The sequence below is a fragment of the Manacus candei genome, unplaced genomic scaffold, assembly GCF_025592945.1.
Source record: "Manacus candei isolate 608988 ecotype Guabito, Panama unplaced genomic scaffold, ASM2559294v1 h1tg000109l, whole genome shotgun sequence".
Lineage (NCBI taxonomy): Eukaryota > Metazoa > Chordata > Aves > Passeriformes > Pipridae > Manacus > Manacus candei.
Genome location: NW_026138157.1, coordinates 965,796 through 991,851, shown reverse-complemented (window position 1 = coordinate 991,851; position 26,056 = coordinate 965,796). Strand labels below are relative to the sequence as shown.

Sequence of the window (26,056 nt, the reverse complement as noted above, 5' to 3'; positions counted from 1 at the left end):
GACTCCAGCTACAGCCTGGTTTGCTGAGGCAGTGCAAGCTTTTAGCTGCATTTGGTTTGGAATGAGGTGGCTAAAAAAATCTGGCGCACCGGATTTAGACAGCATGTGTTAGTAAAGCAGGTCTGCTGCTGGGGTGCTTTTAAGTATGTTTTTGCCCCATTGGGTTTAAACCTGCTTTTCCTCTCTTCAAAAGCTGCTGTGCTGGCTTAGCCATCCTTAATTGCTACTTCAGTGTATTTAGCCAGGGCTGTGGACCTGATCTGACAACCTTTTTTTCCTTAGGGTAACAAATCAGTGTCCTGGTTTCAGATCTTAGCTGTAACTGTGCACACAGGTGTGTGTTTAGGCTGGATTTCGTGTGTCACACAGGTGCTTGCTTTCCAGGCTACTTCATTCTTTTTTTATGAAGACATGGCCATTGCAAGGCCTAATGTGCCTTCTTGGTGTGAGTTTCTGGGTTTTGTGTAACAGGGAGTGGGTGCTAATTTATCAGTATTCACCCCTTAGAATTCATTTTATTTCTACTGTGGTGTTTAAAATATGTAGTTTTTTTTAAAAATGGCATCTATACGTGCATTACAGCCATACATGGATACACCTGCTTTTCATCTTTGCTGTAGAATGGCATAATACTCAGGCATGCAGGAGGAGCTGCTCACATGGGACACACAGATGGTCACTTCATTAAATATTCTCTGCTGGTTTTATTTCCTTATAATCAAAGGTTTGGTTCTTTGCATTCAGGTATGAAATTACCAAGAGTAATTAAGGTTGAGCTGTATGCTGAAGTTAATGTAATGGATAACAATTTCTTATATGATTGTGGGTGTTAGAAGCATTTATTTACAAATTTGGCTCCCATTAAATTGCAGTTAATTATTCTTCACAACTTCAGAGAGTATGTGCTTTAAAACTGTGCTTTTAAGCGTTCTGGGTAATAGTTCTCAGGTTATAAATGAGAAATGTGTAAAAATCCTTCTCCTCATCAGGTTTTCATGAGTTAATTTCTTATGTCATGCTAGATTAGCTGTTTTATACAGATTTATATGCTCCATATTAATTTATATGTGAATATGAAGTTCTTGTATTGAACTGGAGTAAAACTAAATTCACTGCTTCCCCAGAGTAACTGTGTTTTGAGACAGTTGATTATTACAAAATAAACCAGTGTCGTGTACAGCTTTTTTTTTTTTGTAACAAATGAATCTGTGCCTTTTGGGTATTTCATTGCAGGCGATCATAGCAGAGAGGGTAATTTGAGTACATATAAACAGAAGGAACAGTCTTTTATTTTTAATGTAATACAAGTACATAAGAGCACATCTTCTGGCTGTTGTCATGATGTGCATATTGCATGTTCCTTATAGCAGTTTTAATTCAATATTTAAGTGGATGTAATTTTTTTTCTTCTAAAACTACACTTGTTTCTGTTTTAATACAGTTTAATTAACATTAAATGTTAGTTTATCAATGCTTCTCCAAGTGTCTTTACATAGATGTGATAATTTATTGCTCTTGAAAAATCTTTCTTATTTCATTGTAATTTATACTTCCTGGTTCACTCAGAGATCTTGATCAAAACACCTGCATCTAGACCTGTAGGCAACTGAATGTCTGTGTGTAGCTGTAGAGTTACAAAAATGAATGTAAAATAGTCTTGGGGGAAAATATGTAGTCATAACAGTTTTTGTAGCCTTGGGAAAGGATGAAGATGGTGTTTTCTTTTTACTGGAAAAGGATGACCTTTTTTCTCATAATTGATTGATCAACCCTTTTAGAAGGCTGGATGGTATTTCTTCAAATTCTTCAAGCTCTATTTTGTGGTTATTTTTAGAGTTCTAGATCAGCAGCTTCTGCAATTAGCTATATTTATTATAGTGTCTATTTTATACACCAGCTACTTTCGTACCAGTTTTTGCACAAACTAGAATCCTGGAGATGCAGCCCTGTTCTTCAGTGCTCCTTAGAAATTTTTCTGCCATGCTGTAGTCTGTATTTTATTATCTGGTGTTGTCTGATTCATGAATGAGTGTTAATATTAAGTCTGGAAGTAGAAACTGGAAAACTTGAAACAGTGTTCAAACCCAGAACTTAAAACATTGTAAAAGTTGTGCACAAATATAATTGCATTTCGAATATACATTTCAAATTTGTATGTTTAAATGACTTCTTAAAAGAAAACTTCATTCATTTAGAGAGAATTACTTGTTTTATTTTTACTTTTGTATTAACTAGCATACTCTTCCATTTCAGAATGTATGAAAACATGTCCACAATGGTGTATTTAAAGGAAGAGAAGTTGGAGAAGCTTACTCAAGATGAAATCATTGCCAAAACTAAGCAAGTGATCAATGGACTAGAGGCACTGAAGAATGAACACAATTCAATTTTACAGAGCTTACTTGAAACACTGAAATGTTTGAAGAAAGATGATGAAACTAATCTGGTTGAAGAAAAATCAAACATGATTCGAAAGTCACTGGAAATGCTGGAGCTTGGCCTTAGTGAAGCACAGGTAAAATTGCAGTAAAAATAGAGCTTTTCAGACTTTGAGGATTTGCATTTGCCTTACTGGGTATTAGTATAAGTGCTGGGGCATTTACATTTTTCTTGTATGTTAAGGAAGACTGCTGTAATTAATGGAGGTACTTACTGCTTGTCTTGCCGTGTTACTGAACTAATTGTGCATTCAGTGTTAAAGCACTGAAGCTATTAACTGAGCTCCTCTTTATGTCAGTGAGACAGTTATATTTTCTGTTTGGACTTTTCCACAGCATTAGGCAGGTAATGTTCGAGCAGCTCAAGAACTGAACAGTGGCATGTCAACTCTAAATTATTGCATAGGAAGGTCTCACACGTACTTCCACACACATAAATGAATTTGCTCCAGCCTTTGAGCTCTGACACAACCTTAAATTCTGTGTTTATATTCCCTTGATTCTGAGATTCCTTATAGTAACTCATGCTGCTCCTAGAGCTTAAGAATCTCTAATGCTTATTAAAATTTTACTTAACAAGAATTGAATCTAAAACATTTCAAAAGTTAAGAGTTGAGTGCAGAATCTGAACAGCTTTCCCTGGTGCGTTAGAGAAAGGACTCTGAGCTAATTTCAGGGAACTCTCCTAGTTGAGGAGGGTATCTTGTGCAGAAGATGAGTGAAAAGATGCATGCTTAGTTGGGCTGTCAGGACTATGTTTACAGTACAACTTTAGGGTATTTTATACTAGATCAAAAACCTGAAACAATGTGATGTGACAGTCACCAGTGTAAAATGGCAGAGTGCTCACAAATGAGTTGAAAATGCCAATGAGTTGGTTCTATATTAATAGAGAATACTAATAGGCTATATTAATATAGAATATAGGCTTCATATTGGCCTATAACTGTGCTCAGACTTCTCATCTGAATTGAGCTATTATTGCTTGGTGATCTGGAAGCTGTGTGCATTGGATCGTGGTGAATTGAGACTGAGAGAATGAAATATGGGTTACCAGACATGGGAACTTAGAAGCCCTGGACATTATGGTACAAACTGTCAGGCCTTGTTATGTTATACAAGCTGTGATCCCTCGTATTGGGAGGAAATACTAGAAGATACATGGAATAAAATTGCAATATTCGAGTTACCTTTAATGGTTGTTTGTAGAAGATCTGTGAGTGAATTAAAAACTTCTCTCTCCTAACTTTGACATGGTATTGGGACTCTGAAAAGCTGGTTCTGATTCTTGGCTCTGTCACATTCAGCAGCCTCAGTTGCAGATATTCCTGCCTTGTTTGCTTCACCTGGTGCTTTGTGAACTGTGATGGTGAGGAGCCAAGAAGCCTCCATTGCTGCCTTTGTTAGGAATCCAATTACACTTCAAACTACTGCTCTCAGACTCAATAAGGCTACTCTTCCTGCAGCTTGGTTGTAACAATGTAGTAATTTTTTGTTGTTGTTTATTTAAATTGAGAAATGGAAATACGTTATAGATGTTTTTTGTGATATGCATGTAGGTCTGGTGACATAAGTGTTATTTCCATGAAAATGAAACTAACTTTGCTGAAGAAGTGATTAGACTTTCCTTTCAGTTAATTCTAAAGTAAGATTACAAAAGATTTTAGTTTGCCATTGTAGCTTGTTCGATGTTTGAGTATGTTAACCTTATTACCACAACTTTCCTAAATGCTGGATATGTAAATATGTAAATAGGTGGGTGCTGAAGTCTGGAGATTTGGACTAATTTGGAAATTATACCTGGAGTTTTTCTTACCTTTATAGGAAAAAGTTGTTTGTAAAGGCTTGATGAATTTTTTGACACCTGAAATTTCAGCTAAGGACACCATCTGTTTCACATTAAATACTTAGTTTAAAACCACTTAAAGGGAACTTTGTTTTTAAAAAAGCATGAAATTGAGGAGATGAAATACTAGTAACTTGGGGACATCAAACTGATCTAAAAGATTTGTATTCTCACCAGTGGTCCACTCTTACAAGTTGTGCTTCCTGGGAGCTGTTCTGCATATGTCAGTGGGAGATTGCATAAACAGTGAAGGGAGAATATCTTATGCTGCTAGTGTTTGGCTTTCATTTAATAAGCTCCTTTTTCATTTAACTTTGCTTAGCAAAAAAAAACCCAATCCAAGCAGACTGCTTTTATGGCTGTTCTATTTTTGTCCGTAATATGACTGGGTTTGAATGTCTGCACTCTCAAGCTTATAAGTAATATAAAGTGCTTATATATATTGTGTGATCAATGGCACATTTAGAGCTCAGTAGTGTAACTGTCCCTTTGAAGTATCATCATTATGCTGAGGTGTTCATCCTTATGAACTGGAAGCAAATGAATCCTCCTCTGTCTGGAAGCTGCTAAATTAGGACTCCGTGTTAGTTCTTAGGTTATTTTTGTGATCCTTCAAGTTAAAAGTGCTCCATTTCATGTTAGTAGAACAAATAGTTCATTAATTCCAGTTCATCAATCTAGTTCAAATTTTTCATATATTTTTAGATTATATTTAATTTTCAGGGAATTCTAAAACAATTTAAATTTCTGATAGCATCATGGAAAGCAGTAATTAATAAGAAGTTCCTCTAGGTTGGGACCCGCAACATAGGAAGGACATGGACCTGTTGGTGCAAGTCCAGAGGAGGCCATGAAGATACTCAGAGGGCTGGAGCACCTCTCCTGTGAAGGCAGGCTGAGAGAGCTGGGATAGTTCAGCCTGGAGAAGAGAAGGCTCTGAGGAGACCTTACAGCCACTTCCTGTACCTAAACGGGCTAGAAGAGAGATGGAGAAGGAATTTTACAAGGGCATGTAGTGATGGGACATGCATTAATGGCTTCAAACTGGGAGAGAGTAGGTTTAGATTGGATGTAAGGAAGAAATTCTTCCCTGTGAGGATGGTGAGACCCTGGAACAGCTTGCCTAGAGAAGTTGTGGGTACTGCATTCTTGGAAGTGTTGAAGGCCAGGTTTGATCAGCCTGGTCTAGTGGAAGGTGTCCCTGTCCGTGGCAGGGGATTGGAATTAGGTGATCGTTAAAGTCCTTCCCAACCCAAACTATTCTGTGATTTTAACTGGTAAAAGAGTTTCAAGGAACGCTGAGAACAGATCTGTAAAGAAGGGAAATGCGAATGTTTACCAAGATTTCACAGCTGTCAGGTTTAAATAATAAAGGGCTTTTATGTTAAATATAGGACTGGATTCTAGGGGAAGTAAGTCATGTGACACCTTCTGCTTTTTAGGTAATGATGGCCTTGTCAAATCACTTAAATGCAGTGGAATCAGAGAAGCAGAAACTGCGTGCTCAGGTTCGCCGGCTGTGCCAGGAAAATCAGTGGCTACGGGATGAACTAGCCAATACACAGCAGAAGCTACAGAAAAGTGAGCAGTCTGTGGCTCAGCTGGAGGAAGAAAAGAAACATCTAGAATTCATGAATCAATTAAAAAAATATGATGATGACATTTCACCGTCAGTAAGTAGCTGTATAGTAAAAAGCACCTTTCATTTACATGTGTTGTAATCTGCCTATTTAGCAAGAAATAACAAATACATTTTGCCTTCAACATAAACTTGTCATTAAAATTCTTACCTTGTACCAGTGTCACATAGGTTGCAGAATGATTCTGAGCTCATTCTTTTAAATTTTAAAAGAGTATGTGTTTTGCTGTCTGTAGATCATAAAATACATGAGGAACAAAATCCATAATACTCATTTACTATCATGTAAGCTTAAAAAGTATGAAGAACTGAACCAACCCAAAATCTCACTTCTATAAATTCAGCAGGTGAAATAAGTGGGGAATGTAAGCTATGAGAGATCCTAAGTAACTTGGGGACTTGGCTTATTTTGACTGCAGGAAAAATACTTAATTTTCATCTAGTGAAATCAGTTTTTAGCTTTTGTATCTGTTGAGAATTTACACTAGAGTAGTCTTTTCAGGTCCTCCTGTCAGACATTGTGATCATCTACACATTTTCAAGCCCATTGTGTTACATATCCATAGATTCAGAGAGAAATTGGATGCAACTTTAATTTACAGAAATAACTTGTTACTTAAAAAAAAAATCTGATTTATTTGCCCTTTTAAAAATATTTTTGTTTTGTTTCCTTCAGTTAGATGGCACTGGAGCGAAAAATTTCATTTTTTGTGTTCAGACCTTCTCAGCTGTGTTTTGGAAGGAACAGTTTTTCATAACTAATTATTTCAGCAACATAATGGTTAAAAATATATGCAGTTCAGTCATGCTTCACTGGCTGCTTGACTAATCCCTTCTAACATATTGTGAGTAGTGAGAGTTGTTTTGGTTGGTTGCAGGCAGAACTTTGCAGTTCAGTTTTGTGGTTTGGTGTTTGTAGCTGAATACTACCTGAGAAGCCTGTTCAGAAAAGTGACAGGAGGAGGGAATATTGGGATTTTGATGTGCTAACTGTCAAGCTGTAATCTGCAGATGGCCTAAATAGCACTATTATTTGAAGTTTAATTGGCAAATAGAGTCAGAGTAAGCAAAGCATCTTTATCATCACTAACCATATGGACAGTGTCTGCTGTTAGCCTTTGGAATAGTCAGTTCTGTAGACTCAGGATGAGGTTGAATCTGCGCACTTAAAGTTATGACCTTCCCATCTGAGATGTAGTCCCATCAATTTGCTAATTTTGCAGTGCACCTGCTTTGCTACCATTGAATTTGGATGCCAGCAGCAGCAGTTGGCTTTTCCTCCTCTGTGGAAAAAGGTGTTGGATGGAGAGTCAGAAAAATAGGACTGTGTTCTGCTCCTGGGTCTTCTCCTTACTGAGCTTAACATTTCTGAGAACTTCAACTATTTACATTATGTAGAGTTCACATTTAAGAAATGGAATTGAGGGGTGATCTGTTTCTCTGTTGTACATTTGGAATGATGTAAAATACATTTGGATGTTTAAAGTCAATATATACTGATGGATTGTGCAGAAATTAATATGATTCCAGATGGAGACTATTGGAAATGAACTTCCTTCTAAGTGGGTTTTTTAAGTTTTTGAACTTAGAGATCACAATTGCAAAATCAGTTATTTGTATGGAAGCTGAGTACTCAGATATTGAGGTCTCCTTAATCCTCTGCCTTGCTCATCTGTAACTGCTCTCTAGGACTAAAAAAGCACCATGGTCAATTCTGTATTCAGCAGTGTTTACTCTTCACTGGGTGCTTTCATTAGATCTAATGCCTCTGTGAGAATAGCAAATGTGTTCTTGTGTGCCGAAATTGAGACTGAAATTTAGGAGACCTGATTTCTATTCCTGGCTCTTCTGAAGGTGTCCTGTATTGTTTTGGGACAGGGTGTGTAAATACATTTGAATGTAAGACCTTTATAAAACTGTGAGAAATGTTATTCTTGTCAGTTCTGAAGTTCTGAATATGGGGTTTTCCTTTAACATTGCTGATTAAATGGATTGTCCTTTTATGCCTTAAATTTAATTTCTTGGGTTTGTGGTTGTTCTATAGGAGGATAAAGATACGGATTCCACCAAAGAGCCTTTGGATGACTTGTTTCCCAATGATGAGGATGATCAAGGACAAGGAAGTAAGTGCACCTCAGATTACAATGTTGGTGTATTTCTGCAATGCAGAGTATGAAGATACTCTTTACAAAAATGAATCCATACTTGGGATCCTCTGGGACACAGCTAGAGTGGTGAATGCCTCTTCTGGAATAAGGAAACCAGTCATTGATACACATTATGTACATTGATGTGTACAGAACTGGAGCCCAGTTTTTTAAAGAGAGTTTAACAACTGTTGTAAAGATCTTTAGAGCGACTTAGTTTCAAAATTCCTCCCACAATCTTTCCTGTGGACCTCAGAATGGAAAACATTAGTTCCAAGTGACTGAGGTGGATTATGACCAAATTCAGTGAATTCTGTTAATGACCTTTTAATGATCTAAGATTTTTTATGGCAGGTTTCTGTATGAAGTCTTTTTCATATAGTCTTTTTTTTTTTTTGTCCTTTGCTGAGATTGTCTGCCTTAGTTTTACTACTCATTCTGGAAGTATTGTTTATCTTCAGGTCAGAAGGGCTGAGGAATATGCAGTGGAGTTTGAGGTAGAGGTTTGGTAGTGGGATTGAAAAAAGGTATTAGCAGATAAGCCTTGCTTAGTAAAATGTGCTTTTTGTGTGGGTGTAAAGCTGGTATTATATAAGGTATTGATATTGTAGTGCCTGTGCAGTATGCTAGGAGCAGAATGGTTCTTAGTAGACAAATGACTTCAGGAAAAATGTCTGAAGTGACCCACCTTTGCAATCCACAGAGTTTCAAATTTCCTTTATGGGCATGCACACAAGGCACACTGCATTTTTGATAGCATGGTAATGCTGTCCATAGCCAGCAACGAAAGGAGGGCTTGGAGAGTTTACAATAGGTTAGTGTTGATCATGACCTCCTTCCTTAGCTCATCCTTCCCTAGAATTTTGTAGTAGAAAAGGTGAATAGCAAAACTGTCCATATACCCACGTAGTCATGTCCCTTATTTTGCTTTACAAAAGGCAAAGATGACATGTTAACTCTCTGACCTCCCAGAAAAAAAAAATGCTGGAATGCTTTGGTGCTTTGGCAGGCAGCGACTGTGGGCATAGGCTTGGAATTGTGTGATTCCACTGACATAAAAAGACTCCCACTTGCCATGAGAGTGTTTCTTGTGTAATAGAAAGGAGAGGAGAAAGTCAGACTCCTGGCTGGAATCCTTATCCTGAGCGTTCTTAGAATTTAATGAAAATGAGTTAGAAGAAATTTTCTAAATCTCAGGAATCTCTCAGGTGAAGAGAAAAGGAGGAGTAGATTTCTCAGGGAGTGGGAGAGTGAGGGTTGCAACAACCAAAGGTTAAGACCCCCTGGCAAATAAGTGGCTAAGCCTGATGTTAGTAAGTAAAACCTAAAGGTTGGCTTTGATGACTCATTGCCTTTTTCTCTGGCAGTTGTTATTTCGGCATCCAAGGTGTTTCAGTCCTTTATGTGCCAACCTTAAGTGCTCCTTGGCATAGCAAACAAAGGGAAACAAAAAAAAATTGTATCTTTAGAGGAGAATTAAGGGAAAAGGACAAATCATTGAGCTTTTCTGCAGGTGTTCATCTTTTCTATGTTAGTGTTCCTTTCCATGGGGAAACACTGATATTTGTAAGTGCAAAATTATCATGCAATCTTGAGAACTGTTAATGGTTTGATGAGCTGAGTTTCTGACTTTCTCCATTAGTTTATTACATTTGACCCTTTAGAATTGTAAAATAATATTAATATGATACTGGAAAGAATATGAAGAATAAAATGGTCATATTTGCACTGTCACTGTTCAAGACAGCATGACTGCTGTGAAGTATGCTCTGATATTAATGCTGTGTATCGAAGAAATAAAATTCAGTGAGTCTCACTGTGTCATTGAGCAGTAAGATATTTTAGTTACAGTCATCTTTTAATCAACTTGAAACCTTGCTGATTTCTTTCAGTTCAACAGCAGCATAGCAGTGCAGCAGCTGCTGCCCAACAAGGTGGCTATGAAATTCCAGCAAGATTACGGACCCTTCATAATCTTGTTATTCAGTACGCTTCCCAAGGGAGATATGAGGTTGCTGTGCCTCTCTGTAAACAAGCTCTTGAAGATCTGGAGAAGACTTCGGGTCATGACCATCCTGATGTTGCCACTATGTTGAACATACTTGCTTTGGTGTACAGGTTTGTATACTGACACAGATAAATACCAGTTTAGTAAATACTTAGTATTTGGCTACAGCCTTTTGATGTTCAGACTAGCATTTTTTGACTATTCTATTTTCCATTAAATTTATTTTCCTTTTTTTTTTTTTTTTAATTATTAAAACCCTCAAGAGGGTCCTGAAATATTTGCATGTCTCCCTATACTTAAAAGTCAAACAGCTTGCTGTATTTTTGCCTGTGCCTTGGCTTTGGGAATGAAGCTGGGTTCGCTACTTTTTGTGTGTGAGGGGTCATGTCTTGATGACTTAGAGATAATCTAGAGCTAGAAATTGGACAGCAGTGTAGAAATAGTACATGCTCAGTACAGTCCCCAAGCAGCAAACTACTTTATGGTTACAGGCTTCAGGTTTTTACTTCCTGATTTCTGAATATATTCTCAGTTACTCCTCTTTTGTTGTAGCATCTTTAGACCAGTAGTGAAGTCACTTTAGTTTTCATGACTTTCTGTTCTGAATCACCAGTATTGATTGTGTCTCTTTAAAAATTCAGAGACCAGAACAAATACAAAGATGCAGCAAATCTCCTGAATGATGCCTTGGCTATCCGTGAAAAGACTTTGGGCAAAGATCATCCAGCGGTTTGTATACACACAATATCATCATTTTAGTTGTGTTTGTCACTGGACTTTTTTTCAACTAATTCTAATATCAAACTTAACAGGAAAGTTTTTTTTAAGACCTGGCTTGTCTTTAAACAGTACAGGTAGGAGACCACGATGTGACATCCTTTGTTTTCTCTTAAATATTTATCCTGCCTTTTGAGCATTATATTCAGTGCTGTTTTCACTGTGAATGACTTCCATATACTTGATTTTTGAATTGCGTGGATTTTCTATGGGAAATCAGTTTGTGAAGACAGATTTTAATTTGCTTACTGAAATCACTCTGTTATAGTCAGATTGAAGGGGCGCTTCTGATTTGTTTTACTGCTGCTTGTAAATGAAATGTAAATCAAGTTTTTTGTATGATTCATGTGATGCCTTACTTCCTGTAGCCTGTGGGAAGTAGGGTAGCTCTGAGTACAGTATTGATGTGAGAGGTTCCTTTGTAAAAGAAGAACGTGTCAGGAAGATGTGTGCACTAAGTGATATTTCCAAAAATGAAACAAATTTATGTCATGATTTTGGGTTTTTCTTTCCTCTGTTGTGTATGTATGTGTTTTAATTATAATTATTTCTTTATTTGCAAATTTCAAGAGATCTACCCTGTACATGGAAAATTTGAAAACGTAAATGCCTTGCAGATGTGTTCATTTGTCAGGTATTTGTATCAGCAAATTTCAGTGAAATTAACATTTCTCTACTGTTGACAGGTGGCAGCAACTCTAAACAATCTTGCAGTACTTTATGGTAAACGGGGAAAGTACAAAGAAGCTGAACCACTGTGTAAGCGAGCTCTGGAAATCAGAGAAAAGGTATGAGTGCCAAATGCAGCACCTTTGAATGGATTTTTTTGAGGGAAAGGGCAAAGTTCAACTCTTTTTTTTAGTGTTTGCTTGGGTAGATCTGCCAAATAAACCACAGTTAGCAATGCCCTAGTAGTTAGCAGTTTCTGAAGTTCAAAACAGTGGGAAATTCTGGTTGTGCTACAGAATTGTTGGAGCACTCTGAGTACATACTAAATTCTGTATTTTGTAATTAACCTTCTTTACATTTTTCTTTCCCATTTGATGGCTAGATAGTCTTTGATTTGACAAGAGCATTGGAATTAGAAAATGAAACATCATTAAAATTTTTGATTGTTCTCTGACAATGTGGATATTTATTTTGGTCCATGAGACTGAATGCCTGTATCTTCAGGCTTTGTATAATCCTCTCCTTTACTACTAAAGTAAGTTTTACTACTTAATTTATTCCTCTTATGGGTTGTTCTACAGCATTCTCAGTTTGTAATAGAGTTCAGTAATTTTCATACTTATCAAATGCAACTTTTGTTTTTGTTGTCCTCCTGTTGAACTGATGAGCCATAAAAGTAACAGGGTACTTCTAAATTATTTATTTCTAGGCCCTGATATGATGATTAGAGAATGTTTTAATACAGTCTGTTTAATTTTCAGGTCCTGGGGAAAGATCACCCTGATGTTGCCAAACAATTAAATAATTTGGCTTTACTATGCCAGAACCAGGGTAAATATGAGGAGGTTGAATACTACTATCAGAGGGCACTTGAAATCTACCAAACTAAGCTGGGACCAGATGACCCAAATGTTGCAAAAACAAAGAACAATCTGGTAGGCCTTTTCTAGACTAAACACGAGAAAAATGTTCTGATGAATTGAAATGCACTTTTATTCATCATGTATTATTTATTATTGTATTTTGTTATTTATGAAGATAAATAAAGCAATTGCTGATACCTTTTTGGGGGGATATTTTGTTTTTAGGCATCCTGCTATCTAAAACAGGGCAAGTTCAAGCAAGCGGAAACTTTATACAAAGAGATTCTTACTCGCGCCCATGAACGGGAGTTTGGCTCTGTAGATGGTAAGAAACTGAGTCCTTGTTTCATTTGTGTAGTTATTTTGAAATAAAATTTACAGGAAGTCAGTAGTACCCTGATTAAAAGTGTTGTCTGCTTTAGGTGGACTTAAAAGTGGACGTAGAAGGGTTGAAGTACATTCATCATAAGAAAGCTTTTAGCTGCAGCAGTAATTTTTTGTACAAAAGCAGAGTTTTTCTTACATGAGGTAGACTTGGTAGTTTATGATTTATGAATTGCCTTTTATCTTATGCCCAACCAAACCCAATTTTGGTATTTTTATGGACACAGAAAAATACATGTCACTTTCCAGTCACAGGAAAATGTCAATGCAGGATTTTTAATTATATAAATAAAGACATTGTCAAGGCAAGTCTTCCTTTTATACATTTAAAGAGTGAGGAAAATACATTTAAATTGGGAATTACACTGTACATTGAAGTCAGATGCATTTTATCAACTATAAATTGCAGAAAAGAATTTCCATTGCATTGCATGACAGTAGCATATGCACCACTTAGGAGATGTCAGAGCAGTTGTTATGATAAAAGCAATAAGTGCATGTTTTCTAGCACAGAACTAGGCACATGACAAATTGGTGGCGGTATATATTGACTTCAAAGCTTCTCAAAAATAACTGTTTCTAAGTTCAGATAAGAAAAGAAGACAGAATTGTATAACTGTAAAAGAAGAGGTGCATGTTTTATTTATCTGCTGCTTGTAGTATGGACAGTAAGTTTTTTTTGTGGTGGTAATAGTAGAATTCCTTGGCTCACAACTTCATTTCAGAAATCAAACAATGAATGCTTTGTGGTTTTGTTGTTCTATAAAATATTTTCTTCTCTTTCACCAGAGGAAAATAAGCCTATCTGGATGCATGCAGAAGAGAGGGAAGAATGCAAAGTAAGACCATTGTCGTAAATCTTTTTTTTGAGCTTTTACTTGTTTAAGTTGCAAATCATTTATTTTTTTTCAATGATACTTTTGTTCTAGGGGAAGCAAAAAGATGGCACATCTTTTGGAGAATATGGTGGCTGGTACAAAGCTTGCAAAGTTGACAGGTGGGTAATTTCTTGACAGGACAAACAACACAGCAATACCCAATATTGCAGATTAAAGCATGTTTAAAAATTAAACCAAACCAGCTGCTTGCTTAGGACTATAAAAACTATAGTTTTAAAAATTCAACGCTCAAGGCTGGGTTTCAGGAACACAAGTAGCAGTTTTCAAGTCCTGAGGCTGTTTTTAATCTAGGCTGGTTAGATCTAGTAAGTGGCATAAAATTGCACCAGTTGTGTTCTTAGCAGTCCTTCATGTGACAGCACAGGTCACCATTCCTTCTTTCTGTACTGCTGGTTGGCCTACGTGCCTTCTCTGCCCCATCAAGGCCTCTGAAGAGAGCCAAAAATGAGTCTGTGTAAATAACTAAGCCTTTAGTTACTTAGCTGGCACAAGAAAACAAAGTTAAACTGCTGCAGTTAAGCGCTATTTGAGTTTCTAAAGCTTGAAGAATATAGTTGTGTTAATGAAAGCACATACTTTACAGTGCAGTAAGAGAAATAAGGACTTCAGCTTGGATTATACTTGGTGAAATATGTTTTGTTTGCTTTAATTTTGTTCCATTACTGCAATTTTTTAATGTGCAGGTGGTACAATGGTGAAAAAACCTGCAACTAATACTGATTATCAGTGAGGGTTTTTAGTTTCTTGAGTGTTTGAATTCTCCTATTTAACAAGCATCAGAACCTTTGTACTGAAATCTACTCTTTTTTTATCCATCCTGAATTCTGGGTGCAGTGTGTTTTGTTGGTTTGTTTTTCATGTACTAGTTCATTCTAATGCATGAGAAAATCTTTTCTCTGCTGTTACTGGAGCAAAACTGCACACAACAATACTGTGACTGAGCTAATTTTGTACCATTGAAACAAAAATGTCTTGGAGTGTGAGACCTGTTAATGGAACAGGCAAATTTTTTTTCTTTTGTTATTCAAGCACAGTTTGAATGCATAGAAACTGCAAATAGGTATTAAATAAAAGCTGGTGAAAGAAACTGTTAATTACTTCTGTGACTAACCCATGCTAGAGTAATAGTCACTGTATGCATGAATAAGCATATTTTCTGGAAGCTTCACAATTATTCAGTTGGACACGCTCCTCTAGAGCTAAATTTTCACCTTGAGATGCAGCTGAGGAACACAAGGACATAGCACTCTAGTTTCAGGGATGTTGACTAATCCCAGTGTGAGCCGTTAATGCACTTTGAAAGGGATCAGCAGGTTATTCCATGTACATGAAGTACAGTATAGTGTATGTCAAGAGAGACAATAAATTATTACAAAAAATACGATAAATGCTTTCTTAATTTATGTTTTTATTAGTGAACTGAGAAGAGTTTGTGTGTGTGTGTATATATACACAAGTCTTTTTCTTGTTTTTTTTTCTTTAAATAGTCCAACAGTAACAACTACTTTAAAGAACCTTGGGGCACTTTACAGACGACAGGGCAAATTTGAAGCTGCTGAAACATTAGAAGAGGCAGCAATGAGATCTCGTAAACAGGCAAGTATGAAAATTCACCTGAATGATGTTTCTGCATTGTAGTCATGCAGATTTTCAACTTCAGTGTCATACCTACAGAATATGTAAACTTGGAGCTATTCAGTGTCTTGTGCCTAGTGTTGACCTCTGAGTGAAGTGGTGATAAAATTACAGTATAAGCAGGGACTTGCTTTTAATGTGGGGAAGTCCTGTGCTGTCTTTGAGCTCTCAGATCTACTGTTCAAGTAACCCTTTCTCCCTTCTCTTAGAAGGTACAAGAGAGTTTGTTTTTGTTGGGGTTTTATTGGCTTTTTTTTTTCTTTCCTTTTTGGATGATTTGAAAGTATGTAAGACTGGACAAAAAACGTGTTGTCAGTCAGTGTTAAAATGGAAAGCAAAGTAAGTAAATATAAGTAAATAACATGGAAGTTCAATTTTAGTTTCAGTATGTATACAATAACAAATAAGACTTGTATTTTTATCAGAAGTGTCTTGTTTTGTTGTGGGGTTTTTTTTCTTTATATGTCCGTGTAGAATTCTAAATATTCTTTATATGTCCGTGTAGAATTCTAAACTTAATTTCTTAATATCTTTATTGATAAAGTACTGGTTTTTTATTGGTTATAGTGATTTGAAGTTGTTTTTTAAAGAATGGTACTGCAGTTTTTGATGTATATAGAAATAGATGTCTGGAAAAGGGAGAGAGTAAAAAAGTTCCTGCAAACCTCATGCTCTTTTAGTGAATTCAGCAACAACTCCCTTTGATATAAGGTGGCCAAAGTTCTTTCTTCCATAAAAAAGAATGGAAAACCTGCGAAAGTTTGCCAAAGAATTGGAATGAAACTGGTAAGAAGAAAATATAAATCTGGGAGAAAAGTTCTTCAGCAAAGAAAATTCAAGCAGTAGGGGAGAATAGTTCATACAGATACTTTCTTTTACTGAAGATGATTTTCACATACTTTTACTGAAGGTCCATTTTCAGGGTGTCTCATTCAAATATGATTTGAAAATAAGAAATGAACGTGCACTGCATCTTAACATAACTTGCTTTGGTTCTTGGTTTTACTGTTGCCATTACACAAGATAACTTTTTAGCATGAACAGATAAAACCAGGATAAATTGGCATAATATAATAGTAATTAAGAAGCCTGGAAGCAAACTTAGCATGTTGTTATGTTTGTTTCCTTCTTTATATTAGGAAAAAAACCCAAAAATCAGACCACCAGATTTTCAAGTTCAAATTTTTACTGGGAAGCATGGAATTGATTATTTGGGAATTAAGGCTCCTGCTATTGGAGAAAGTCTCTTTTTTAGAGTCCCTGTTTAATCATCCCTCTTCTGACTTGTCAGTACCACTGCAAAAACTCTTCTTGTCTCAATTTTCCTTAGAGGCTGCTGGTGACTTGCTGATGACACTTTATTATTAAGGAAGCTTCAGATTTTCATTGTGCATCATATACCAGCTATACCATTAATCCATAATATGTGACAGTAAACACAGCACTAGTTTTAGACATGTAGGAAAGAGTGTTGTGTTACTGGCAGCATTTGAACACTATGTTTTTATTCTAGGTCATTCAAGGAGGACAAACAGGGTTAATACATTTCTGCTTTTGGGCTAAAAGCAAAGAGGTACCTTTGTTCCCAGGTGTGGAAAAGCATCAGTTTTCCACATCTCTGTTCTCCTTCATGCAAATTTTGTTTGCTGTAGCTGCTGGGTGGGATATCTGTGCTAGACTTTTGAAGACCAGTAGTGTTCTTTGTCCTTTGTCTTTCATGACAGAACTGAACAAACTGAGAAGGTGCAGTTTCCTGACCTTTCATTATTTGATTTTTTTCACATGTGAGATAAGTGAGAGATGATAGCTTTGGAACAGACCTAGACTCTGTTTTACACACTTTGTGGTCTGTGCTGCTGAAGGATTGGTACAAAAGCCATTGTGAGCCTTTGCTTCTCTGCTGTCTGAGAGCTGCAACCACTTTCTGCACCCTGCACCCACGGGGAAGTGAAAATACACCATCAGTATGTGTTGGTTTCATGTAGAATTCCATTAGGATGAACTGTTCAGCTCCTCAGTTAGGAGTAAACTATATGGGAACCAAGGACCTGATTTCTCCATGCCACTAAAACAACTTTCATTGTTATTCATGGACTTTTAAGAATTTTGACATCCTTTTCACTTTCTGTATTGTGGTCAATGTTATGGATTTGTCACACAGATCCCTGCTGCATTTACTGCTAATGCTGTAGTGTAAAAGATGCAGAATATGTTCTCATGTGTAAGGCATTCATCTGGAATCTCTTCCTATTAGCAAATACTCTTTATGATGTGGAGCAGGTTTATTGTAAAGAAAACAAAACTGAAAATAAGTATGGTTTGAGCTTTGCTATTTTGTAGTTTCTGTGTTAAAGATTTTGCCTTTATTTTTAATGCAGGATTTTCATAGGAGGTACTTTAGCACTTTTAAGATATTTAAAGGATTATTTGATAGTTGATGGACATTCTTTACCACAAAGTAAATGTGTTTTATTGACACATATGTAGTCTGTTTATTATAAGCTTATTTGCTATTTTATTTCTTTTTGAAGGATTAAATTGTCCTACAGTGCTAAGTGTCATATGTCAGTACTTTTAAATAACAGAACCTGCTTCTTAGGTATTAGATATTCAGACACCTGCAACGGTCTTTCCAAAGGTGAGTGAGGGCTGCTCCATTTGATAGGTGGATAACTAAGGATTGCATTGACTATTCATGACCTATAAATTGCTTAAATATTTAACTGGTGGCCAGATGGCTTCAGGTAAGTGACACAAACGCCATGAGGCTTAGACAAGGGATAAGAAAGGAGGAAAAGAATGTGAAGTCACTGAATTCTCAAACTACCAGAACTGTCCATCCCCTTCACACTGTGTTGATTTTTGCAGTGTGTAAGTTGTAGATTAATGCAGCTTGTAACAAGATAAAACCTCTTCCCGTTTTATCTAATTCTCAGGGTCTTGACAATGTTCACAAACAGAGAGTTGCTGAAGTGCTGAATGACCCTGAGAGCATAGAGAAAAGGCGGAGCCGGGAAAGCCTCAACGTGGATGTGGTAAAGTACGAGAGTGGCCCTGACGGAGGCGAGGAAGTGAGTATGAGCGTAGAGTGGAACGGGGTAAGTACAGTACACAGTTTAGAACATAACCTAGAGAAATCACCACCCTGACAAACGTGGTTGTCCACCCACCAGCCTGTTGTGCTTTCAGTAGTTTGTTGGGTTTTTTGGTTGTTTTTTTTTTTCTTTTTTATGGTTGATCTACTTTGTATTTTGTAATTTTGCAGAATCAATTAAGAAATGAAGAATTAACGTTTTGCCTATTCATAATGTTAAAAAAATCGTAATATTTTAAAATTTTAAAACATCCTTTCTGTCGTTGTCCTGAGTGGTGACATTTCTGCAAGAATCCCAAGCAGTTGTACTTAATGCCAAGTTGTTTAATGCTGATTGAATGTCCTGGTGGTGGTCTGGTGTACAATTGCTTGTCAGTGGTTTCTTTTACTGGTAGAAATATTCTGGCAATTAACTTACTTTTGCTTTTTTCCCTTCGATGCCATATTTGCCCGTAATTTAAATGTTTCTTTAAAAATACTGCATCAGTTGGAATCACAAAGACCATTTGCTATGGAGATGTTTTGAGTGTTAGCTGTTTTAAAGTGACTAGTCTAACACTAAAATAATTCCAATCTCCTCCTTACCCAACTTGCTGGAGGAAGGAATGTAACTTTTCAAGCTGTTGTACAGTCCATTTTAAGAGGCAGTGCCATCACGTACCAATGTGATGGTGACTTCATGTTTCTTAATTGAAATTAATACCCCTTTCCCCATATTAAAATTTGACTGGAGTCAGGGCTTGTTCCTGTTTGTTTCCCATATATTGGCTTCACTGTGTTACACTGATCGTCATAGAGTAAAAACATATACACAATGTGATTATTTCGTGTGCATCTTTCTAACCATTGTTTTCCTTTAATTTGAAAGACAGTGCAAGCTTTCAGTTCTTGGTCTGGCTTATGTAGTTGTTTGCTTCTGTCACCAGCTTTCCCATGCTTTATCCCATTGCCAGCAATGGGATATATATTGTACTGTTAACTAACTCCCAGCTGTAGTTCTGCTGAAATTACTCTGTTAGTTTATAAAAGTGATGTTGCTTTTGCTGTATGGGAGGGGAAGTAGCCTACTTTGCAATATTGAGTGTTCTGAAGCTTCATTTCTCTTACAATAGCAATCTTTTTTTTCCCATCTTTTTGTTGGCCACATAAGACAAAGCATTCCAAATAAACCTTGGTAAAACACATAGTGCTTTAGTCTTGAAGGAGAATGTTCTTTCCATCTTTGCTTTTGTCTCTTTATTGTTTTCTTGGCATTGGTGTTCTCAGTGCCAAGACAGTCAATCAGCATCTACTGTGAATAATACTGCATCATTAATAAAGCCAAAGTCAGGTTGGATAACTCTCTTTAATTCTCATTTTGCCCATTCAGCATTAGAACTGTGTACTGTACTCCTCCCTTAATTTTCACTGTACTTTGCATGACTATATGTTCTAAATGGATTAAACTTTTTTCTGTTATTGACATAAATTAAACATGCATGCAGGTTTTGGATGGAAAGGGCCTTCTGGGGAAAAGCAATAGACAGTATTTCTAGGTCAAACTCAGTGATAAAATTTGTTGATCTGAAAAATTAAATTTTGACTTCTCAGGGTAAACAAACCTCATTTTTAGTGTGCTGAAGTGGCATTGCTTTATTCTCATCTTTGTTATTTCTTTCCCCCCTCCCCCATAAGAGAAGATGTTTTGTATTACATGTTTTACGTGAAGTGGGCAACTCTCTCTCCCTCTACCCTGCAAGTGTTTCTCTCTCAGTGGTGTTCTTCCCTCTACTTCATATTGTGTAGTTTTTTCACCCTTGTGTGTTCCCTCCAGACAAAATATTCTGATTCATAAAGTGTAGTAGAATCTTTGACTTCTGCATGCAGAGCCTGAAGAGAAGAGGCCTGCCTTTTCCATTTGAATTCTTTGGAAGTGGTCAAGCTGACTCCTGCTCTTTGGCTGTCAGAAAGAATTGTTGGAGTGTGTAAAGTGACAAACTTCAATGAAAAAATTTTGCTGGAAGATGTAATTAAGTGCCTTCCATGTGTAATGTGATCCATATTAAGCATTGTATACTTTGATGTAAAGTCTTGCATTCTTACAAAAGAACTGAAATACCTATTGAGGTGAATCAACCATTAACTATTAAAGCAGACACATTAAGTGAGGTTGCTGTAGTGCGTAAACATGTTACTTATAAATCCATCCAAAGAAATACTTGGCCTTAAAAATTTAAGGTAGAAAGGCCAAGATTTGAATCCCTTATTATATTCTTATATAAAAAAGAACAGTGATTATCTGTAATTGGCATTTTTGTAAATTGATCTTGCAGCCCATTGCAGAACAAATAAAAATCTTTGTGGTACTTAATTTAAGAGAATGTTCTTAGTGTGAGGAAGCATCTTTTCTTACTCTAACCCATATGCTTCAAAAAGACTTTTGGGCACATAAACCCACTTCCAGATGTGAAATGAAAGCAGTAAATTTCACTGTTAATGAGAGCTGCTCTTGTTTTGTAAGTGTCAGACAGTCAGAGGGACATTGTAGCTGACAACTGCAAAGTACAGGAGATGGTGATAATGGGGAGGTGTAAGCAAAAGTAATAAGGTGATTCTCATTCTGAATGACATAAACATTGTCAATTAAACTTTGCCATAAAAATCTCCTGTTATTTTTTTTTGTTTGTTTCTTTGTTTACTTTGGATTTAGGAATTTTTTTTTTATCCTGAACTTATGTTTTAAAGGTGTTTTGTTAATCATGCAGTCAGTGTTTAACTTGGGAGTTTGATGTTCTTATTTCAGATTCGAAGTGCCCAAAAGCTCATCTGCTTACTCCTAATGTTCTGATTAGGTTTACTTTAGAGTCATACTCTGTACCTACCAAATTTGTCTTGCCTTTGTTCTTTGGATGATTATCACTACTATAGTTTTGCTGGTTTCAGACTGTAGGAATAATTAGCCTTTTCACTCATCTCGTGCTTCTAGTTGGAATTTAGACTTCAATTTAATCAATCCTGTAAAACTGAAGTCTGTTTTTAAAAGTGTGAACAATATATACGATGTAGTTTGAAACAGAAATACTCAGATTTTGATCTTCTGATCACTTGGTAGCAAGGCATTTTGCCATTTCCAAGGATAATTTTAATTACTGTTCACTTCAGTTGTTACAGGTAAAGGCTCTCAAGACAGGTATCTTAAGCTTATCAATAATAGTCTCTATACTTAGACCGAGAGGGAAAATGTGTAAATTGAACCACAATTTATTTTAAAGATGGATTCTTTCAGCTGCCTCACTGCATAAGGGAAAGCAGAGAAAATTCCACTTGGATTATGTATATATATATACACACACACACACACAGATATGTTCTAAAAAATACTTGTGAAACTGAATTTACCCGGGACAGTTGGATTTTAGTTCCTTAAAGCATGAACAGAATTTTGTCTGGAGGTTTGGTGAAGACTTCTTTCTTCTTGCACTTTTTTTCCAGGGAAAATTCCCGACAGAAGTTAAAGCTGAAATGAATGCACCTTGCTCTGTTCCTTGCTTCTCTTTTGTCTATTTATTTATTTTATTTTTATTTTTGTGTTAATGTCAGCTGGAAAAAATAATTTATTTTTTTTTTGTTGACAAAATGTAATACTAAAGCTATCCATTCTTAAAGGTGTTTTGCATTTTATACAAATGCTAACTTAAGGAATGCACAGCATCTGTCATGCTCATCTGTCAGTCCCATATCAGTGATGTAGGTGAAGCTGTATAAAGATGTAGGTTCTGGTATTTACAAGAGCCTGCACTTTGTGCTTAAGGGCCGTCCAAACACTCACCCTGGACTCCAGAGCTTTTGAATGTGACCTAGAAATACTGTAAACATAACTGTTCAAAATTGAAAACTGTTGAATTTTTCCCAACAGTTTCATTCAGTTTTTCTCTCTCCGTTTCTGACAGGCCTAGATGCCTTTTGTGATTCTTATACTGTCTCCTGCATGACGGGCGTGCACCATCTTCAAGCTTTAACTTCTCTCTTCAGTACTGACTGCTGTGTTTTAGCAAACCCCTTAAGATTCTTGTCAGAGCTACACTTCCCTGTAAACTGGCCATTCCTTCAGTGCTGGTGTCTTTTTTGGTTTTCTATTTCTGTACATGTGTAGCTTTGCCAGATATGTATCTAGTCATACAAAATGTTATTACAACCATTTGCTGTGTAATACATTAGTAAAAAAAAAACAAAAACCCAGACAAGTAACAATGACCTTTATAAGTAGCTGTTCACTATGGAATAAAGGTAGTTAAAAGTATCACACAAGGTATTATTGAAATGGCATGATGGTGATCTTTACAGGAGAAAAACCAAACCCGTAAAAGTAAGGCATGTTCTCCAAGTGCTTTAAAATGTATTTAGAGACCTATTATATGGTTAACATCAATATGGAACTCTGGATGTCTTCACTTATGATTATTCTAAAGTAGCATTGCTGTTTAGTCTTTGTGTGAGATTTTGGCAATTATGCTTTTCTCTACTAATCTTGGTGTTCAGTGATTTGTGTATTTGTCTTTCTAACTTCTAATAAACTCACTCCAACTCAGGTGTCTGTCTTTGCTTAGTAGTGCTTTTTTCTTTCACAACTCTTCTTTCATAATCACCTATGTTTTCTATGAAGTAGGAAGTGGTCACTTCTAATCTTACTAAACTGTTGGGATCTTTTTAAGAGTAAAACATTTAAAAATAGAATTGTGGTCAGTTGGAAGTTTCTCTAGGTCAGCACAGCAGTGTAAAACATGAATGCAATATATGAAAAATTAATTTCATTGTGTTTTATGTTTTCTTTGGTGGAAAGTTAAAACAAAGCACCAGAATTTGACTATGGGTGTTTCTGATCAGAAATATATTTTGTTTAGGGATTTTAGGATTAATTAAACATATTTGCAAGTAATGTAGATGTTTAGAAAGAACGAAACAGTTTTTCTCTTTGATGGAATGCTTTTGCTCGGGGCTCTGTACTCTGTTAACCACGGTGTGCTCATGTGAAATGGTGACATGGTGGTGGTGAATTGTTGGACTACTGTGGTGGGGTTTTATTCGTTATTATGAATCATGGCTTGGGCATGTCTTCACCTTTAGAAATCTGTGTTACGCTTTGGAAGGAACCCTTTTGTTTTGGTAAAGTCGTAGCTGTATGGTGTTACGTGTTTAGGTAATTGTATATGGTATAAGTATATATTAATAGCAGTTAAAATACAATAATTCATCGACGAAGCGTTCTGGAGCCATGTCAGGGGGAGGGCAACAACCTCTTGCACTTTCACATGTGTTCGATTTCTTTCAGGATGGCACTGGATCTCTAAAGCGCAGTGGTTCCTTTAGCAAGCTTCGTGCTTCCCTTAGACGCAGCAGTGAGAAGCTGGTTAGGAAGCTGAAGGGAGGAAATTCCCGGGACAGTGAACCAAAGAACCCAGGGTAACTATCTGTTCTTAGCTGTGCTGGTGTCTCCTCGATCTGTGCCCCCACTGTAGCCTAGCGTAGTACCTAGGGCAGTGTTTTCTTCCCTGCTTAGCACCTGCATATCATACAGAGTTATATCTCAAAGAAAAATAAAATAGGAAATTATTTCTTAAAACTTTCATTGTAAGTTCTGTAACATCCAAGGAATTGTATCTGCTTTTAAGAGTTAACTCAGTTTTAACAATATTTTTTTTCCTTTTTACTGCTTTAGCTACTTGAAGATTAGAAAAGCGTCGTAGAATTATCAATAAGTGTTAGTTATCTGAAACTTTATGCTTTTCACACAGCAGTGGAGAATAATATGTGTTACTGAGTTTTACAGTAAAGCCTGAATACCGTGAACCCACAATCTTCTTGATATTCTTGATACAGCTTTATATATTCCTGTGGGTATAAAGAGAATTACCAACTTGAGCCCGTCTCAGTTTCTGTTTTTGGAAAACTCAGATGTCAGAGAGCAGAGAAAAATGTTGAAAAACTTGAACCTAATTCTGCATCTCATTAATATTCTGGCCTCAGCAAAGTCAGTGGTAAAAATTCAAATTTTAATGAGTCTGACTGCTCACTCTTTCCTATTTACTATAAGATTATGGATTTGAAAATGTCTAATATTTCTAATAAATCCATAAAATCATTTCTCATGACTGCTGCAGAGAAATGTTAAAATGCACCTACTGTTTTTCATAATGGCACTTGTGAGTGTTCACCCTCACCCCCAACATCATTTCAATCAGTTTTGTAGGGTTTTTTGCCCTTGCTGTGGAAAACTGGAACTCATTTAGTTGACAGGAAGCTCTGTGACAGTGTGAACTTATACTTAAAACAGTCATATTGGAGAACTTGGAGTAACTGACTCTGGGGAGTGTGGTAGATGATGATTATGATGTAACTTGAGACAGTGACCTGGAGGCAGGTTCTCGCTGTGTTTCTGTAAGTGCTCCAGTGAAGTTTTGCCTTATTGTTTTTATGTGGCTGTAAAGCCTTGTGTACAGCTGCAGTACATGTAGAATTATCTTCCTCACATAGCTGTTTCAAATTCAGCCTGATTTTTAGAATTATTACTTAAAATTTCACTGCCAGAGACTTGATGTTGCAGGCACTGAATGGAATTCAAGATCAAAAATCCCTTTGCATTTATTGATACATTACTAAGAACTACCTCTGAGATGATAAATTTGGAATAAGCTGTGAAAAGCATGGGATTAGATGAAGGAAATGTGTAAATGTAAAATCCTTTGGGGAAAACGAACAAAGGCAAGCCAAGATAGAATAAAAGGGATTTCCTTCTTTTCTTCAGTATTAACATTTTTATATGTTGGGTTTCTGTTTCTGTTCAGCTCTGTCCAGAGTTCCTACATTATAGTTCAGATATATTCTTTTATAAATAGATATATATATCCATGGCTAATTCTGCATTTTCTCCTCGTTTTTGTGAGACGTGGAAAGGTTTTCAGTTCCATAAAAGCCAGGAGTTTTGTTCCTTGTTCTCTATAGTATTTGTAGCTGACTCTGAAGGTAAAGTAACCCTGTGATTATAGGTGTAGAAAATTATGGGTATGTATAACTGAAGACATTTGGCTTTGCAGTGTCCTGCAAGAACTCACTTGCCTTGTTACTGTTTGCACTTCAGTTGTGTTACCTGACCCATGTAAAAGTCATCTACCAACATTAACAATCACATTGTGGGGTCTGTAGCACCAGGTGAGATTTCCTCAGATAAAGGCAGAAATGTGAAACAAACTTGAAAGCAGAGCAATATCTTTCTTGCTTTTCCTTAGTGATAAAATATTCTTGTTTTTTACATGTCACCATAGTTCTCAAAGGATAATTTACTCTTAAAACTTTCAATAAGTGTATTGCATTGACAGGCTTTTATGTAGATAGTCACTTTGAGTATGTAAGACGATAAATATTATAATTTCTGTTCTTGTAATAAATAGACTTTTAAAATCCTAATTTATATTAGCTGGTTTTAATATCAAATGCAAAGATTGCTGGTATTAAACACCAGCTTTGTAGATCATGAAGCATAGCTGTACATATTGATATTCCAAGGAATCATTTTGATTTCATTTTCTGAAGAAACTTCAGTAAATAAATTTTTTTTCTGCCTGTGAGTTTAACAGAAGAGATATTCAGTTTTTATAATGCAGACCTTTAGGGTTTAGTGTGT

At 36.3% G+C, this 26,056-nt stretch overlaps 1 protein-coding gene across 8 annotated transcripts in view; it reads left to right on the top strand.

Annotated features, from left to right (window-relative positions):
• KLC1 (kinesin light chain 1) overlaps positions 1-26,056 on the top strand; it is a 46,223-nt gene that overhangs the window by 14,404 nt on the left and 5,763 nt on the right. For 2 of the 8 annotated variants that reach the window (XM_051769505.1, XM_051769507.1), the window contains exons 2-14: positions 2,254-2,515; positions 5,727-5,957; positions 7,968-8,046; positions 9,963-10,188; positions 10,720-10,807; positions 11,542-11,643; positions 12,286-12,459; positions 12,613-12,712; positions 13,561-13,610; positions 13,701-13,768; positions 15,158-15,266; positions 18,242-18,376; positions 23,708-23,838. In XM_051769505.1, coding sequence (XP_051625465.1) covers positions 2,255-2,515; positions 5,727-5,957; positions 7,968-8,046; positions 9,963-10,188; positions 10,720-10,807; positions 11,542-11,643; positions 12,286-12,459; positions 12,613-12,712; positions 13,561-13,610; positions 13,701-13,768; positions 15,158-15,266; positions 18,242-18,376; positions 23,708-23,838 — 1,754 coding nt within the window. In that variant the 5' untranslated portion in view covers position 2,254. Of the gene's footprint in view, positions 1-2,253; positions 2,516-5,726; positions 5,958-7,967; positions 8,047-9,962; positions 10,189-10,719; positions 10,808-11,541; positions 11,644-12,285; positions 12,460-12,612; positions 12,713-13,560; positions 13,611-13,700; positions 13,769-15,157; positions 15,267-18,241; positions 18,404-22,328; positions 22,967-23,707; positions 23,839-26,056 lie in introns of those variants that run through there. The other 6 variants (XM_051769503.1, XM_051769506.1, XM_051769504.1 and 3 more) reach the window with 5 other exon arrangements.